Source organism: Megalops cyprinoides, chromosome 3, assembly GCF_013368585.1.
Source record: "Megalops cyprinoides isolate fMegCyp1 chromosome 3, fMegCyp1.pri, whole genome shotgun sequence".
Classification (NCBI taxonomy): domain Eukaryota; kingdom Metazoa; phylum Chordata; class Actinopteri; order Elopiformes; family Megalopidae; genus Megalops; species Megalops cyprinoides.
The window spans coordinates 37,693,193-37,707,968 of NC_050585.1; the positions used below are offsets into that span (position 1 = coordinate 37,693,193).

Consider the following 14,776-nt stretch of genomic DNA (forward strand, 5'->3'; position numbering starts at 1 on the left):
GCTGGTGTGCAGACGGAGAGAGGAGCTCAGTTCTGGGGGATTAAGGATCAGCCACAGCCCGTGGTCCAAAGTCTGCCCTCTCTCTTATCTTGAAATCCTTTGATGTATGGCACCATTATTCCAGAACCTACAATATCTGTTTCGAGACTTTTGAACCCGATTACGCAGCATTTCATGAAAGGTCCTTTGCCATGGACATGAAATATAGGTGAAACAAATCTGTGAACAAGGAGACTGTAAATTTTAATAATGTGGGCGTTAGTGCTGATGGGATGTAGGCAAATTTTGCCGTTATAACTTTGACAGTGATTTAAGTTCCATCAACTTTTTTTGCTCTATTGCATCTTAAATTTCAAGATTGTGATTTCACCATCTAAGTGCATTCTAATTGTGATGGTGTCACCATTCTGGTGACATCAACATTCTCATCTCATTCTTTGTAAATTTTAATCTGCATTTTGACCATATCCAAAGTTAACTATAGCCAAAGACATTCTATTGTTATTCTCCCCATGACGTTCTATGCAAACAATTTTCTAGTTTTAATTCTTAGTATCATATTAAATAGAAATACATTTTAAAACCTTGTTCTTGTCACCATTCTAATCACATTTGAACCACATTCAGACACATCCATCACATGTTAAGAAGAACAACATGGTCCTGCTGGGACCTTTTCTCCTCTAAAAGCTATCCATAAAATTATCATGTGGTTTTACCAGGGGACCCCTTGTACATGTACCATGTTTATTTCTCCTTGAATCTGGGTGTATAACTATTATTTTGTGTTCCCAAAGAGTACAAGGTAAAATTGTCTCTCTACTTTAATCTATATGTGTACACCCTCACTTTTAACTGTTAACTTTTGCATCTAAGGTGAAATAACAAAGATCTATATTAAGGTTTTTTTTCCATGAGACAGAAAGGTCAGCCTGTGCTTGAGGAAAAAAAACATGCACTTTTATAAAAAGACATTCTTCTTTTTACTTGAATGGTTCTTTTTTTCATAGAAAACCACCCTAGGGCCACTGGTTCTTCACCAACATCGGCTTAAATGACGGGAAAATATAATCGTCGTAGAAAAGCAACAAAATCTTCTTGCTCCCATGTTCTGTGGAGCACCATTCTCATGACTCCTCTGTGAATCATACGTTTTACCATATTTTTCCACTTTGCTAAATTGTCCAGAACCCGTTTGTGAACTATAATAAGCATGTAAAATATTCACATTTAAAAGTGTCTTTTGGGAGAAGCGGGTATGAATAAACGGATAGAGGAGTAAGTAAAATGGCAGGTGCGATAAATAAACGGTCAGATTGAAATTACTGAGCAAACGTAAAGATGCTGCAGGCACGTTAATTTTACATGCACTGTGTTGAAATATCACTATAACACTATCTGCGAGTTAACATTTTATTGAACGTGGGCAATACCTATGTATGTAGATTTTCTTTGCCATCTCGCAAGATATGTACGTTGCAGGCATGCAGTTTCTCTACAGATCGAAATAGGATTTTTGTGCGCTTTATAAATTAAACACGCGATTTGACGAATTTGTCACGTAGCTCCATTCTTGGCAGTAAATGGTCGAAACGTCGAAGAGCCTCCTCCCACTGCAGACGCTGCGTGACGATGACAGAGCCAGGTGATATTTCACTGTTCAGATCCCGAGCATCCTCTCTCGGGATGCTGAGGCGATGAGGGCGGCGTTTCCTCTTTGCGGTACTATACCATTTTGTCAGTGCAATGTGGAAGACGGAACGTATCCGACGTCGCTGAGAACGGAGTAAATCTGAAGAAACCGAATCAAGGAAATCTGGGAAACAGTCCCATTTTATTTGTCTTTTTTATTTATCATGGAATCGTAGGTTGTAGTCGTGGGACATTATAATATAAACTTGATTTCAAGATACAACAACACGGACATTTTTTCTTTGCTACTAGCAAATTTAGGCCCACGGAGGTCTTGGGAGAGAACACGCTTTTCCCTGATTTTGATTTTCAGCATTTAGCCTAATCAAAGGTTGAACGTGTTACTGAAAACATATTTGATTTGTTTTCGCCAATAGCTGTAATCATGGCATGGCCCTGCATTACCAGGGCTTGCTGCATGGCCCGCTTCTGGAATCAGCTTGATAAAGCTGACATTGCGGTGCCTTTGGTTTTCACCAAATATTCCGATGTGGCCGAAATGCAGCACCTAAATTCGCAGCACCAACAAAAGCAACCGCATCCCCAGACGCGGGCTACCGCAGTCGCCATAGAAACACAGCCTTCCCATGGCGACCAGGAGGCAGTGGCTAAGGCACCGCCCGCAACGGGTGCTGCTGCAGCCGATGAGGGTCCAGGATCATCTGTGATGCGCCAGGACTTCAAACATTGGAAAGTACGCCCCGAGCCAAGTTGCAAACCCAAGAATGAATATCATGCTTCCGAGACCCCTTTCAACAACGAGACTCAGTATCAGAAGGATTTCAAGCCGTGGCCCATCCCAAAAAGGGGAGACCACCCTTGGATTCCCAAACCAAGCCCCGCGATGTCTGTCGCCGATGCTCAACAGAAATCCAAACATGCCCAGGCGCTTCCAGAAGTCGACAGCGGTGTGGAGAAGAGCGAGATCGAAGATAAGGTGCAAGAGAAGGAGATTCTGTTAGGAGAGAGGAAAAACAGGCAAGTGAAGAAAGAGAAGGTGGTTGAAATTAAGGTGGCCAGCAAACTAGAAGGACAGCAGCAAGGAGATGTCCCCGTAGAGGGCAGAGGGAGGGCGGCAGCAGATGCGCTGAACAGGCAGATTAAGCAGGAGGTAGCTGCTGGGAGCTCCTACAGGTAAGACCTTTTAATGCTTGCTTTCTTTAGTTTTGTTAGTCGTTTGTTTAGGCTAAACTTGTGAAATTATGGAAACTATGGATCATGCTTGTATTTGGAAGTTTTACATACGCAATTACTCATATTTTCTTGAAAAAGCTGAGAACGTTTAGATTGTGTTGACGTGCTGTGTTAATCAATATACGAAGACACATTGATACATGTTTACGTCCTTCAGTCAATGTTTGTCTCTCCAGAATAACGGCTGAAACCAGATGGAGGTCACCCTATAGTGGTCCAACATGTGAAGGTCATAAAATGCAATCAATTCCTGTAACAATCTGTCAGGGCCTGTCCTGGACCTGCATATGACAAATCAATACAAATAACTTGAACATGTATTTGACCTTCATCATGTACTGAACTGGTGGTCTGAAGGTGCATTACCACTGACACTTTTATAGCACTTGAATTTGTGGTACATCATGCATTTCATCTTTGAGATTGTTTACAGTGGACAAAAAGCATGACTTTGAAACCAGGGTCCAGATTTAATGTAACCACTTACAGTAAGCACATCGGACATATTTCTCATTAATTCTGATCACAGTAAAAGTCACAAGGAGGTATAAGTAATAGAAGATGTCTTAGTAGGGACCAAAAGCAGTAGAAAACAAGCTTCATATTTCCATGAATTTAACTTCTGAAGCTGACTTCTAAAAATGGCTTCTAATAAGACAAAATGTGAATTTGTGTTGTTTATCGTTCTGTATCCATGTGTGCATGTGTATATGTGTGTTTATGAGTGTGTGTGTGTGTGTGTGCGTGTGTGTGTGTGTGTGTGTGTGTGTATACATGTGCATATGCAAGGATGTGCAGAAAGGCTGATATTCATTTTTCTGTTGCTATTCACAACCCTGATACCCAGATTGACAAAATAATTAACAGCAATGCTGTGAAAATGCAAAATGTATTGAACGGAATATTTCAAATATATAAAAGAACACACTTGCAATAGACAGATGGGAAACACTTAAACAACTCCAAATAACATTATTATCACAGTTGGAGCATTTTGGCAGCCTGCATTCTGAAGAAAACATATAGATTGCCAGCTATACACGTCAGCTTGATTGAGTTAAGCTCAAATGCGTCCCAGGCCACCTCGGCAAGTGGTTTAAGTGAGCGGATCACAATGCGTCTTGGTGGTCATTTACGCTTGTATTTAGCACTGTCCACTTGTGATCTGATCGCCCAAGACGCCCAAAACCAAGTGTAAACAGGGCCAGAGACATCTTAAATGCAGAGCACTGCATTTGGCTAACAGAGGAATATCTAGTTTATTCATCTCCTACTGAGCATGTCTCTAATGAAGCCTTTCCCAGGCTCTTAAGCTTCGTCTCAGTTTAGACAGTCAAGATGATCACAAACATCCGTGCAATTTAAACACAGTCAGTATACTTAGTCTCCTCTGCGCTCAGTTCAAACTCAGCTGGGATGTGCACTTTCTTTTAAATTCAATTTGAGTGCACATGCTCCTAAATGTGATTTTTTCTTTCTTCTTTCTTTCTAAATCAAGAAGTATAAATTAGAGCCTGCTTATTGGCAGGAAGAAAGTCAGCATGTCTAGATGAGCGCTGTCAACACATGATTAAATATTAAATATCTGTAGCATCAGATATTAAAAAAAAGTAATTTAAAAAAAGGAACTGGAGATGCATCTTATTGAGCAGGATTTTCATGTCATCAAAAACAACATCAGCAAGTGCAGTAGCTGCTGGTGCCAGCCCAGTGAGACTGTCACTATTGTTTTGTGAACAGAAGGTGGGCATGCAGATGAGCCATCACAAGTGTGAAATGGCCGGACTGTCACAACTGGGACCAAGTAACGGCCTTTGTTTGATGAAAAAGAAAGCCGGTCAGCCGTGGGTTAATCTCGCAGCTCTCTGTGCATATGGCGAGGGTCAGGATCTTCAGCAGGGGTGGAGAAACAGGAGGAAAATGGGAAGGGACAGAATCCACTCTCCACCCCCCCCCCCCCCCCCCCCCCCTACCCCAACCCTCAACAATGCTGAGAGACCATTTTTAGGGGATTTCCTGGGCTCTTATTTCTGCTTTAACGATTTTTTTTCCAAACACCGCACCATGTGTTGGATACCTCAGATCACAGCCAGGCCCAGAGAATAATCCTCTCCCACCCTGAATTAGGAGACTGCCAAAAATGTTTTTTTGTTTGCATGTATTGTAATCTTGGCAACAAAGGCAAGCTTAGAAACCTCCGAACCTGAACAATTAAGACATTCACTTGATTTTTTTTTCCCTACTGCTGTGTGTCCTTTTGTTCATCTCATTTGGGGTTTGATTTGGAAGTAACTGAGATAAAAGGACAGGTCAGGGGGTAAGAGAAGAGAGATTTATGATTTGACAGCAGCTGACTGTCTGTGTTACAATGGTCCATACCATGTCTTAAAATAATCGTGTTAGTAGTAGGGCAATGGGAACTGGGGGATGACTATTAAATGGAGTACTGAGAAGACGAGCGACTTGGGTTAATATTTTCCTTTAACTCCATAGGCTGCTTCGGGGTCACATAGAATGGTTTGCACTGCAGATGATGCTTCTGGTTTTTTTCTAGCTCATGGACGCAGGCAGCCATCTTTAGTACATGCGGGCATATTATTGAGATTGATTTAAACAATGGTTCTCGCAAATCTTTTTTTTAAGCTCTTATTAGCACTTTAGCATACGCAGTGCAGACAGCTGCATTCAGAGGCATAATTTTCCATAACAATTAAGCTTTGTCTGCTGTTCATTGTATTTCTTTTCTCTATTGTCTGCATGACAAGTGGAATTGACTCGCCATGGCATTTATTTACTGACAGAAAGCATTTCACTTCAAGGAAAAGTTATTGTACATTCACTGCTTCCATGCTTTGTTTCACAGACACATGTTTAATGTTACTTTATCATGAAGAAATGAGTGTGACAGAGTGCAAGCCACATTTTAGTTTTAGTTTTGCTTATTTTGGCTCATTCAATTGAAGCGCTTTACTGGTCCCGCTGAGTGCCAGGAAATAAGGCACAGGTCTTTTACTGGGCTCTCTCTCAGAAGAAGCTCTTTCCTCTGTAACAATGGCATTGCTTGTATTAATGATATCATGCAATTTTATGGCAACTCAGAGGCAGACGTTTCTAGTAGACGTTTCTGAATGTGTGATCTGGCTATAAGGAAGCTCATTTGTTGCATGTGTGTAGTTTGGAAGTAGTAGGTAGGTTCACCTCCATTTATCCTGCTATAGGAAATGAAAAGCCATATTTTGACATGTCAATGGTGTCATATTACATACAGGTTGGAGGATTTTTTTTTTCTACATTTGTCATTTTGTAAGGGATATTTCAAGGGAAATTTTCCATCCTCCTTTTCACTGGCATGATCAATGATAAACAACAGATAAACCCATTTTATTAAATGGTACCCTATTACATATCTTTGCAGTGCCTTCCATGGGTCTCAAAGCTCACCTCAGCTACCACTAATGTGTAATTATCATCTGGGTGAAGCATGGCATATGATGGAGAGGTAGAGACATGCCTCTAGCCAATTGTACACTGGATGATTAGTTGGCGATATTGAGAGCACCAGATTGGGAGTTTGGCAAGAGCACCCTACTCTTAATGAGCGCCATCAGATCTTTAATGCCAACAGTGAGTCAGGGCCTCAGTTTGATTTCTCATCTACAAGGAGACATTGCGTCCAACAGCATAGCATCCCCATGTCTGCACTGAAACATTGAATTTCTAATGCGTACACACAAAAGACTGCCCCCTACTGGCACACAGAAGTTAAAGGGTGGCATCTTTGCAGGCATCATTTCAAAAAGCAAAGTATTTATACCATCATAAGTATATTTGACTTCAGCAGTAAGTTCATAGCTATAAATAAGTACTATGCCAGTGTGTGTTGCCTGCTTTACAGTGAAAATGTTGCCATAATTAAATGCTCAACAGATTTGTGGATCCAGTAGTTGTCATCTTGAAGTGCTTGTAAGATGGAGTCCCCCAGCCAGTTTTAAGGACTTATGTGGCTCCATAGAGACAGGCAGAGCACAGAACCTTTCCGTCATATTCATTTACACATTACTTGGTGTGGTTGTCTGCTCATGAACAGGCACCAAAAACACATCTTGGGTTTCTCTCACACTGTTAACCTGCCATTCACCAAACTGAATTGCCTTTTCTGCTGAAGTCTTTTTTTTTTCCTCCCCGAGAAAGGAGAATCATGAACATAGCTGTCACCTTCTGAGCAGAGTCAGTAGGATCATAGATTTAATTTTTCCTAAGTGCATCAAAGACCATCATAAAGATAAGATCTGTCACATTGTCTACATGGTGGATATCAGGAGATTTTTCAGTACTGAAGACCAACTGGGGAAAAAAAAACCTATAGCACTGTCTGTAAAACTTTAGTGTGAATATGAAATTTATTCAAACAAGAAGGGAATAAAATCATCAAGGAAACCTAAACTCACACATGTCTACTGCCCTAGGACTGTGGCCCACATGCATTCCCATCAAGGATATTTACCTCAGCTGTGAAGAAGAATGACAAGCCCACAGACATGGGCACTAGTCACACGTGGACGCTGATTCCCCATTTCTGTCTTTTAGGTTGGTGTCATCAGAAGTCAGAGGCATAGAGTCATGTGTGGGATTTTCACACACACGTTTAACCTGATATTACCCACAAGTTGAATACGAGATTTTTTTCCTGTATCCACTTTTTATTTTAGTTTATGCCACATGTAATTACATTAATCTCTGATTACAATAATATTTCCATTGTGACTTTGTTTTCATTCATTCTTTGGCTGTAGTTTATTTTGACATGTATGTTTCAGTGTATAAATCTTCTGTTTACAGCTGACCTGAAATTCACTGTACAAATATTTTAATTGTGTGGTGTTTCAACACATTTACGCATAAACATACAATGTGTAGGCCTGTAGCAGCACAATTCAGGATAAAGTCAGGGCCATCCTGTATCATTGGTGCTCCAATCCTGTTAACAAGGCAATATCTAGCCATGTCTTAGACTCTTGAAAGCTCATGTGTGCATCAGAGGATAGGTAAATCAGAGCCCCAAAGCAGAAGAGTATGTTTAGTGGCCTTGTTGGTGCAATTACAAATGAGTTAACAAATTCCCTACAAATCAAGAGGCAGTACATTATATAGGTGATATTATTATTATTATTTTTATTATATATGATTATATATTATATATGATTATTTTTATATATATTTTAGTTTAAGTGTCTCACTTTTTGTGTGTATATATATATATATATATACAGTATATATATATATATATATATATATATATATATATATATATATATATATATATATATATATATATATAAAAAAGAATACTTGATTTAGTGCTGTTGTCATCTCTGCATTTTGACAGCAATCCAAGTGTTGCGTTCAGATCTTGGTTATGCAATGTCAAAGACAAGCGATAAGATAAGCTAGAATGAGCAGCTTAGTGAATTGGAGCTAGACAGTTTTTCTTCACTGCTTGCAGTAACAACTTACTGACAAATTGTTTCATAACTAGTCTTTCCATTGTGTTCTTGAAAGCTATAGATATGCTGTTGTTGTGTCTGTTTATAAAGTCATCCTGAGCAGAGCACCACAGAGAGGGCATGACCACATGCATCTTGGGATTCAAGGCAAGCTCCCGGAGGCGAGAATAACCATTTTCAGTGTTTAGTTCCTCTGTTCATCTTCAAACATGGCTAAATCAACAGGTCACCACTATTCAACAATAACACCTTTGTTTGTGATTTTACGTTTTTTTTTTCTTTATTCATATTTTGCTGTCATCCAGGTTTTTGAAATTTTGCTGTTTTGAAAGTTTGGAATTCACTTGATAAAAAATAGCTTCAGTAAATAATTTTTTGGAGCTTGAGCAGTGATGGTCTGTGGAGAAGCCTATATCAGTGTTGACAGCTATATGTAAGTATCTGACAGCCATGCATAGATCTCAGTTTGACTCCATTTACACGAATGCTGTACCACTTTGTATTGAGGCCTTGATCACTCAATGAGCTGACCTTGTAGATCATCACACAGACAAGTGGGTTTGTATCTTTTAATGGCTGTCAGTGATACCATCTCACTTCTGCTTGACTGAGGTAATTATTTTAATTGCTCATCTGGAGCTGGGTTTGTATTCCTACAGCTCATTAGATTGCAGCTGCAAGGCCAAAAGTTTTTTTTTCTCTCTCTTTTTTTATCAGGCTGGTCTACACATCCACAATATTGACTGTCAAGGTTTCACATTGTCAGACCAATAGTGAACAGAGACTCATTCTTTCACAGAGATGTACACTCATGCTCTTTTCCTGAGTTTACACAATCAACATTGGTCAGACATTTCACCCACAATCACTTGCTAAGTGTTCCCAATGTGTCTGTTCTCTTGGAGCTTCTCTTGGAGTGGATTTTTTTCTAATTGACACATGGAGTCAGTGTGATGTCCAATTTATTCATCATAAGAACATTTGTGACATCATTAACAGAAGGCAGATGTTTAGAAAAGGAGTAAGCAGGCATATACCAATGCAACTACTTGACATTGACTTTAAATGATGAATGAGTCCTCTGGTCTTTTGAGCTGGAATGACAGCAGACAATATTCTGTCAGTAGGAAGGGATGGATTTTATTTGAGCCAGTCACTGCACACTTTCCCCAATGGATGCCTGAGACTCTTTTTTGTACTGGTCTTATACAAGTATATAATATCTTGATCTTTATCTGCATTTTACCACTCTAATTGGTATGGGTAATAATGGATCATTAAGAAATGTTATGATATAATAAATGTCATATGTACATCACTATGTATATGAATAGGGTTACACCTGATCATTTTAGTTGTCATTTTCGGTTCAGACAATGAAAGGAGAAGCTGTATTTTGTTACCTCTTGGCACCAGGTCATTTCATTTCCACCAGGGCTGTAGATTGTAGTTCTGTTACAGCAGAGATGTTTCAGTTTTCATTGATTCGGGCTCATCGGTGAATTGACACAGAAAACACAATAAGCAGAGAGACCAATGTAATCTCTCCATTTCCTGCTAAGAAGGGCAATATATTATTTAACATTTAGCAGGCTGCTAGTTTGTCTTGGTTGCTATTGATCGATTCCAAGTATTTCCATGGGCAAGGTAATTGATTTGATGCTTTTATGTGGTCCTGACTGTCAGAGTAATTGTAGTCATGGGTCAGTGTGCACCATGCATAGTCTTCTCAGTAATAAGTGTTATCTAATCAATGTGGCTGCTTACATCTCTGGCAAGGCAGCAGAGGAGCCCCTGAACACAACAAAATTCTTGCTCCCATGATGTTTTCATGGGCTTTACTAGGGTCTCTGATCAAAGGAGCATGCCCATTACAATGCAGCTGCAAGGTCAGTGCGAACTCCTGCGTGTTGCATTAGAGGAGAGGTCAGAGAGACAGACTATGTGGAGGTGTGGTTTACCAAGAGCCACCCGTATGTTCATCCCACCGGGTTGTTCTCTGACCTCCCTCTGTCCTTTCCTTCCACAAATATGAGGAGTCATCTGTTTTCTTGTGCAGCTATGGCGCATGAATCGTGGTGCATGAAAGTACACACAGTATATAAAAAGCAGGCCTATTCATCAAAGTTAAAACCAATTACTTTGTATAGGGGCCTTCATATATATTTTACCCTTGATAAATGGTAGCAAACATAATTTCACAGGATTTAGGGAAGGCAAAGTTTGGCTGATGATGTTAGCTGTGAGAGAATTGCATATTAAGCACCACAAGAATGATTATTGTAATTATATAAGTGAGCAATCCTGTTGAAGAATTTACATGCAGTTTTACAATAGCTAATTGTATAACAGAAGTGTTCTTCGGTGTAATTGAGGACTTGTTAGTCTTGAATTTAAAGGGTTCATAACTAATTTGAAGCATTGCTGAGATCAACATTCTTCTGACTTTCTGTGCCAGTAGGAGCATATAACCACACAAAAGAAAAATGACTGTAGGCAAGGCATGCGCTCACGTTTTAATGCTCAGTTATTCAATACAAATAATTCTTGGTGCTAGTGTTACAGTCAGTGCCAACAGTAACAAATTTATGAGGATCTAAACACAGGGTGCAGGTCAGATACACATAATGCACCAAGAGAGAAGTGTATAGTTGTCTCTATTTAAGTTGGACAGAGAGCAATGACTGGACAGAGAACCATAGCAATGTCAACAAATAGTGTGTAGCTTTGAAGCTGTAGCAGGACTTACTGTTTATCTTTAGGAACCAAGAAATACAACTCCTGCTAAGGGACAGTAGTTTGTAGAGTGCAGAGTTAAAAATAAAGCTACAAAAGATGGATCTCCACAGATGCATTCCTTGGGTCTTTCGATTTGAAGTCCACAAAAAACAAGATGATGAATTGTATTGGAACAGTTTTCTGTGATATTTACTTTTAATGTACTTGTTAGAAAATGCATAGTCCCCATATATAAGACTAAAAAAGTGGAAGCATAACTACCTGATAGAACACCATTACACCTTGTTAGCTTTCAAAAGTTACACCATTGGTGATGTAGGTAACTTTACAAAAGATTGCATGTTTTCCTTATTCCCATTTTCAGGAACGAATTCAAAGCCTACACAGAAGTGAAACCAGTGAAGGCCATTCGAGCCAAATCCCAGTACCAGCCCCCAGATGAGAAGACCAGCCTCGAGACCAGTTACAGTGCCACGTTCAAGGGGGAGCAGGCCAAGCAGGATACCTCAGACAACAAGGCAATTGAGCGCCGCAGGATACGCACCCTGTACAGTGAGCCCTACAAGGAACTCAGCAAGGTAGGAGTGCAGCGGCATGGTACTCTGCTGCAATGTCACTTTATTAAAGCCTGGCTTCCACCATAGCACCCCTGTAATTTCCCACCTGCAGTAGGACTGCTTGCATTTGAAGGACAGGGAGGGCGAGATCAAGTCAATAAGTACTGTGCCGGCAGGTGTTGGCAGGAAGTCAGGTCGGTATTAGCCTTCTTACAGTATCATGCCCAGCCTGAACGTGCCCAGGTGAGCCACATTTTGACTGCTTTGTTTTGCCTTGGTCACCTTAGGAAAGCACAGGACATTTGAGCCTGGCCAGCATGCTCATGTTGGCCCTTTCTGCTGTCTAGCTCAGGTTCAGCCATTATGATGCGGACCCGTAATGATAATGGAAAACACTCGGCAGGCCCAATGTAAGGAGCTTCAAACAGAGACACAAATCCCTAGCACTTTTAAAACCCAAGTCTTAATTAATTGTACACTAGACTTGTCTTTTCACTCATCCTACATGTTTGTGCAAGAGCTCTGAAGCAAGGCAGTGGGTATTTATTACTGCAAGTCCCAAAGTGCACCACAGTGGGACACATCCTGTCTGGAGGACAGTTGTATCCTCATTGACTTCATCACCTGACTTCACAGGTGTCTCACAAACCATTGGGAGGCACGACATACCCACACAAGCCCCAGAGGAACTGCTCTGAGTTCCCAGCCACTGGGACCAAACCCGGGCCATAGGGCCCAACCTGTGCTTGGAGCAAGTGCTTTAACTCACCAAGCCACTAGTGAGTTAATAAAAATGATTACCTCTTTAATGAGGAAAGGGTGTGACAAAGGTGTGTCTGTGCACAGGCCAAATGGGACACCTACCATGATACCATTAAAAGTGCATTTTCCTCAGTGTCGGAGCACCAAGTTATTATTAAGTTAGTTACACATGTCTCATGGCACACACCTAGAATACAAGTGCAACATTTTTACGAGGAAAACAGCAACCATGAAATTGGCAAAGATGACTTTATAAACTGAAACTTAGCGAGAAACACTGGGAACGACAATCTGACCAGTGAATAGACATTGCCAACCAGGACACATATGCAATAATGCTGAACTCGTTTGTGCCCAGAAGCATAAACTAATTATTAATTCATTGGGATCATAAACTTCATACAGCTTTTGTTCTTGTTCTTTTTTTAGTTGACATTTTCAGAAAATAGGTCCACTGGTTATCACCAGTTTTCTGACACTGTATATGACGTCAATACAGAGTTTCTATAAATGTAATTCATGCACCACCCAAACCGTCCAAACAGCATGCATTTGTGTTCTACATGTTGACTACATAAGACAATATGACACTGATATGTGACAAATTGAGAACTGAAAATTGAACTTACAGTTCACATGAATGTCACTATGGAGGGATGCACACAGAAGACATTTAGGGAGTTAGGGTGTCCGTACTTGTCAGGAAACAATTTTCTCTTGTTTAATGGGTGTTTAATTCTTGACAACATAAAGTGACTCCATTGTTGTGAACATGAAAAGAGCTTAGACTTTTACAGGCATGTCCCTAGTGACTGTCAGTTCTGCTTTACACCATGCCATATTAAGCATCAATTCCAAAACAGTGTTCTGAATTTTCTATTTCATTTATTTTTGTCACTCCTCATAGCCATTTGTGTTACATGGTTGTTTTGCTGCTTCATCTGATTACAACAACATGTGTAGCTAGTATTACCTGGTTTCCAATTTAACAGTAGCACATTCAACTTCTTGGCAGATTGTGCCAAAAAATTGAGGCGGATTTTGCAAAAACTGGGGAATATCGACAGGATGCCGCTTGCCAAGGCAGGTGCAGTGTTCAGTTCATAGCCTGTATTCAATGGAAGCGTTATAATTGGGAAGGGTTTGTGAAGCTGTGTTGCTATTTATAGAGAAACGCCAATCTTAAGTAATATCTCAGGTTCACTTGAACCGCAATATTTTTTCACTGTATTGATCCAGCTATATAATATATATCTAGCCTTGCAATGTAGTGATTGAATAAACTCTGAAGGACAGGCAAATAATGGCTCAACAGAAGCTTGGCTCCTCAGTTTTTTTGCATATTAACCTATATACATTTTATCCATAGCTGCATAAGAAAAATTAAAAAAGAGTTGTAGCAAAATACATCATTACATTATACCAGATTTATACACACAGTATGTTTTTGTTACTGCTATACTATCAGTGTGTGGAAGCCTGCCCTGTCTATTCAATAATATTTTTTTTTTTTCTGCATTGAGCATTGGGCATCTAAAGCCCCAAACAAATGGTCCCACCTTTGTCACTCTCACTCACTGGAAGCACTAAGAAAAGCAAAGTGGGCAATAGCAATTTCACCAAAGCTGTCGTTTTCCTGTTTGAGCTGTCCCAAGATAACAATATTATGAGCTGCATCCTGCATTAGCATAAGCAAGATTTGTGTAGGAGTCTTTCAGATCTGGGGTTGTTATCAAAGGCATTATGCTAAAAAGTCAATCCCAGCTGCCCTCCAGTGAATGTCATGAGTTCTCTGTCCTCCACCCCACCATCAAGCCTTCCTCTCTTTCCTCCCCTGCTATCACCTGACACTAGTCCAACTGGCTTCACTTCATGACTACCTTTCAGCAGACAGTCACTGTGCTGATACAGTCAGTTTGATTACTTTCCGTTTTATGGGTCCATATTAATAATTAATAATTATCAATTTCACAGAAATGAAGGAGTATGTTTAGAAATGGGCCCATTTTAAAAGCTCTTGAAAAATGAAAACTGGGCACACATTCAGGGTTTTGCCCTTGCGTGCTCTGTGCTGCATGACGTCGAGTGAAACAGTGTCGGACTGAGGCGTCTGTGCTGTGTACTTTCACATGTAATGAAAACTAAAGGCAGCATTGTTCTCAAATTAGCGTTAGGGAGGAAAGAGGGCTGGAAAACAGAGTGTGATTTAGTGGTTAGAGCACAAGATTCAGCCCCTGGGGATCTGAATCCCAGGTGTGATTTGTTCTGATGTAAAGCCAGCTATATCAGTAGGTGAACAACGTGACATGTTTAAGGCTGAAAGCCTTT

General features: G+C 40.2%; 1 protein-coding gene across 2 annotated transcripts in view; it reads left to right on the forward strand.

The window, feature by feature from the left end:
* Nucleotides 1-1,694: 1,694 nt before the first annotated feature.
* map6a (microtubule-associated protein 6a) overlaps nucleotides 1,695-14,776 on the forward strand; it is a 15,987-nt gene continuing 2,905 nt past the window's right edge. For both annotated transcript variants that reach the window (XM_036525437.1, XM_036525438.1), the window contains exons 1-2: nucleotides 1,695-2,826; nucleotides 11,494-11,707. In XM_036525437.1, the coding sequence (XP_036381330.1) occupies nucleotides 2,078-2,826; nucleotides 11,494-11,707 (963 nt within the window). In that variant the 5' untranslated portion in view covers nucleotides 1,695-2,077. The remainder of the gene's footprint in view (nucleotides 2,827-11,493; nucleotides 11,708-14,776) is intronic.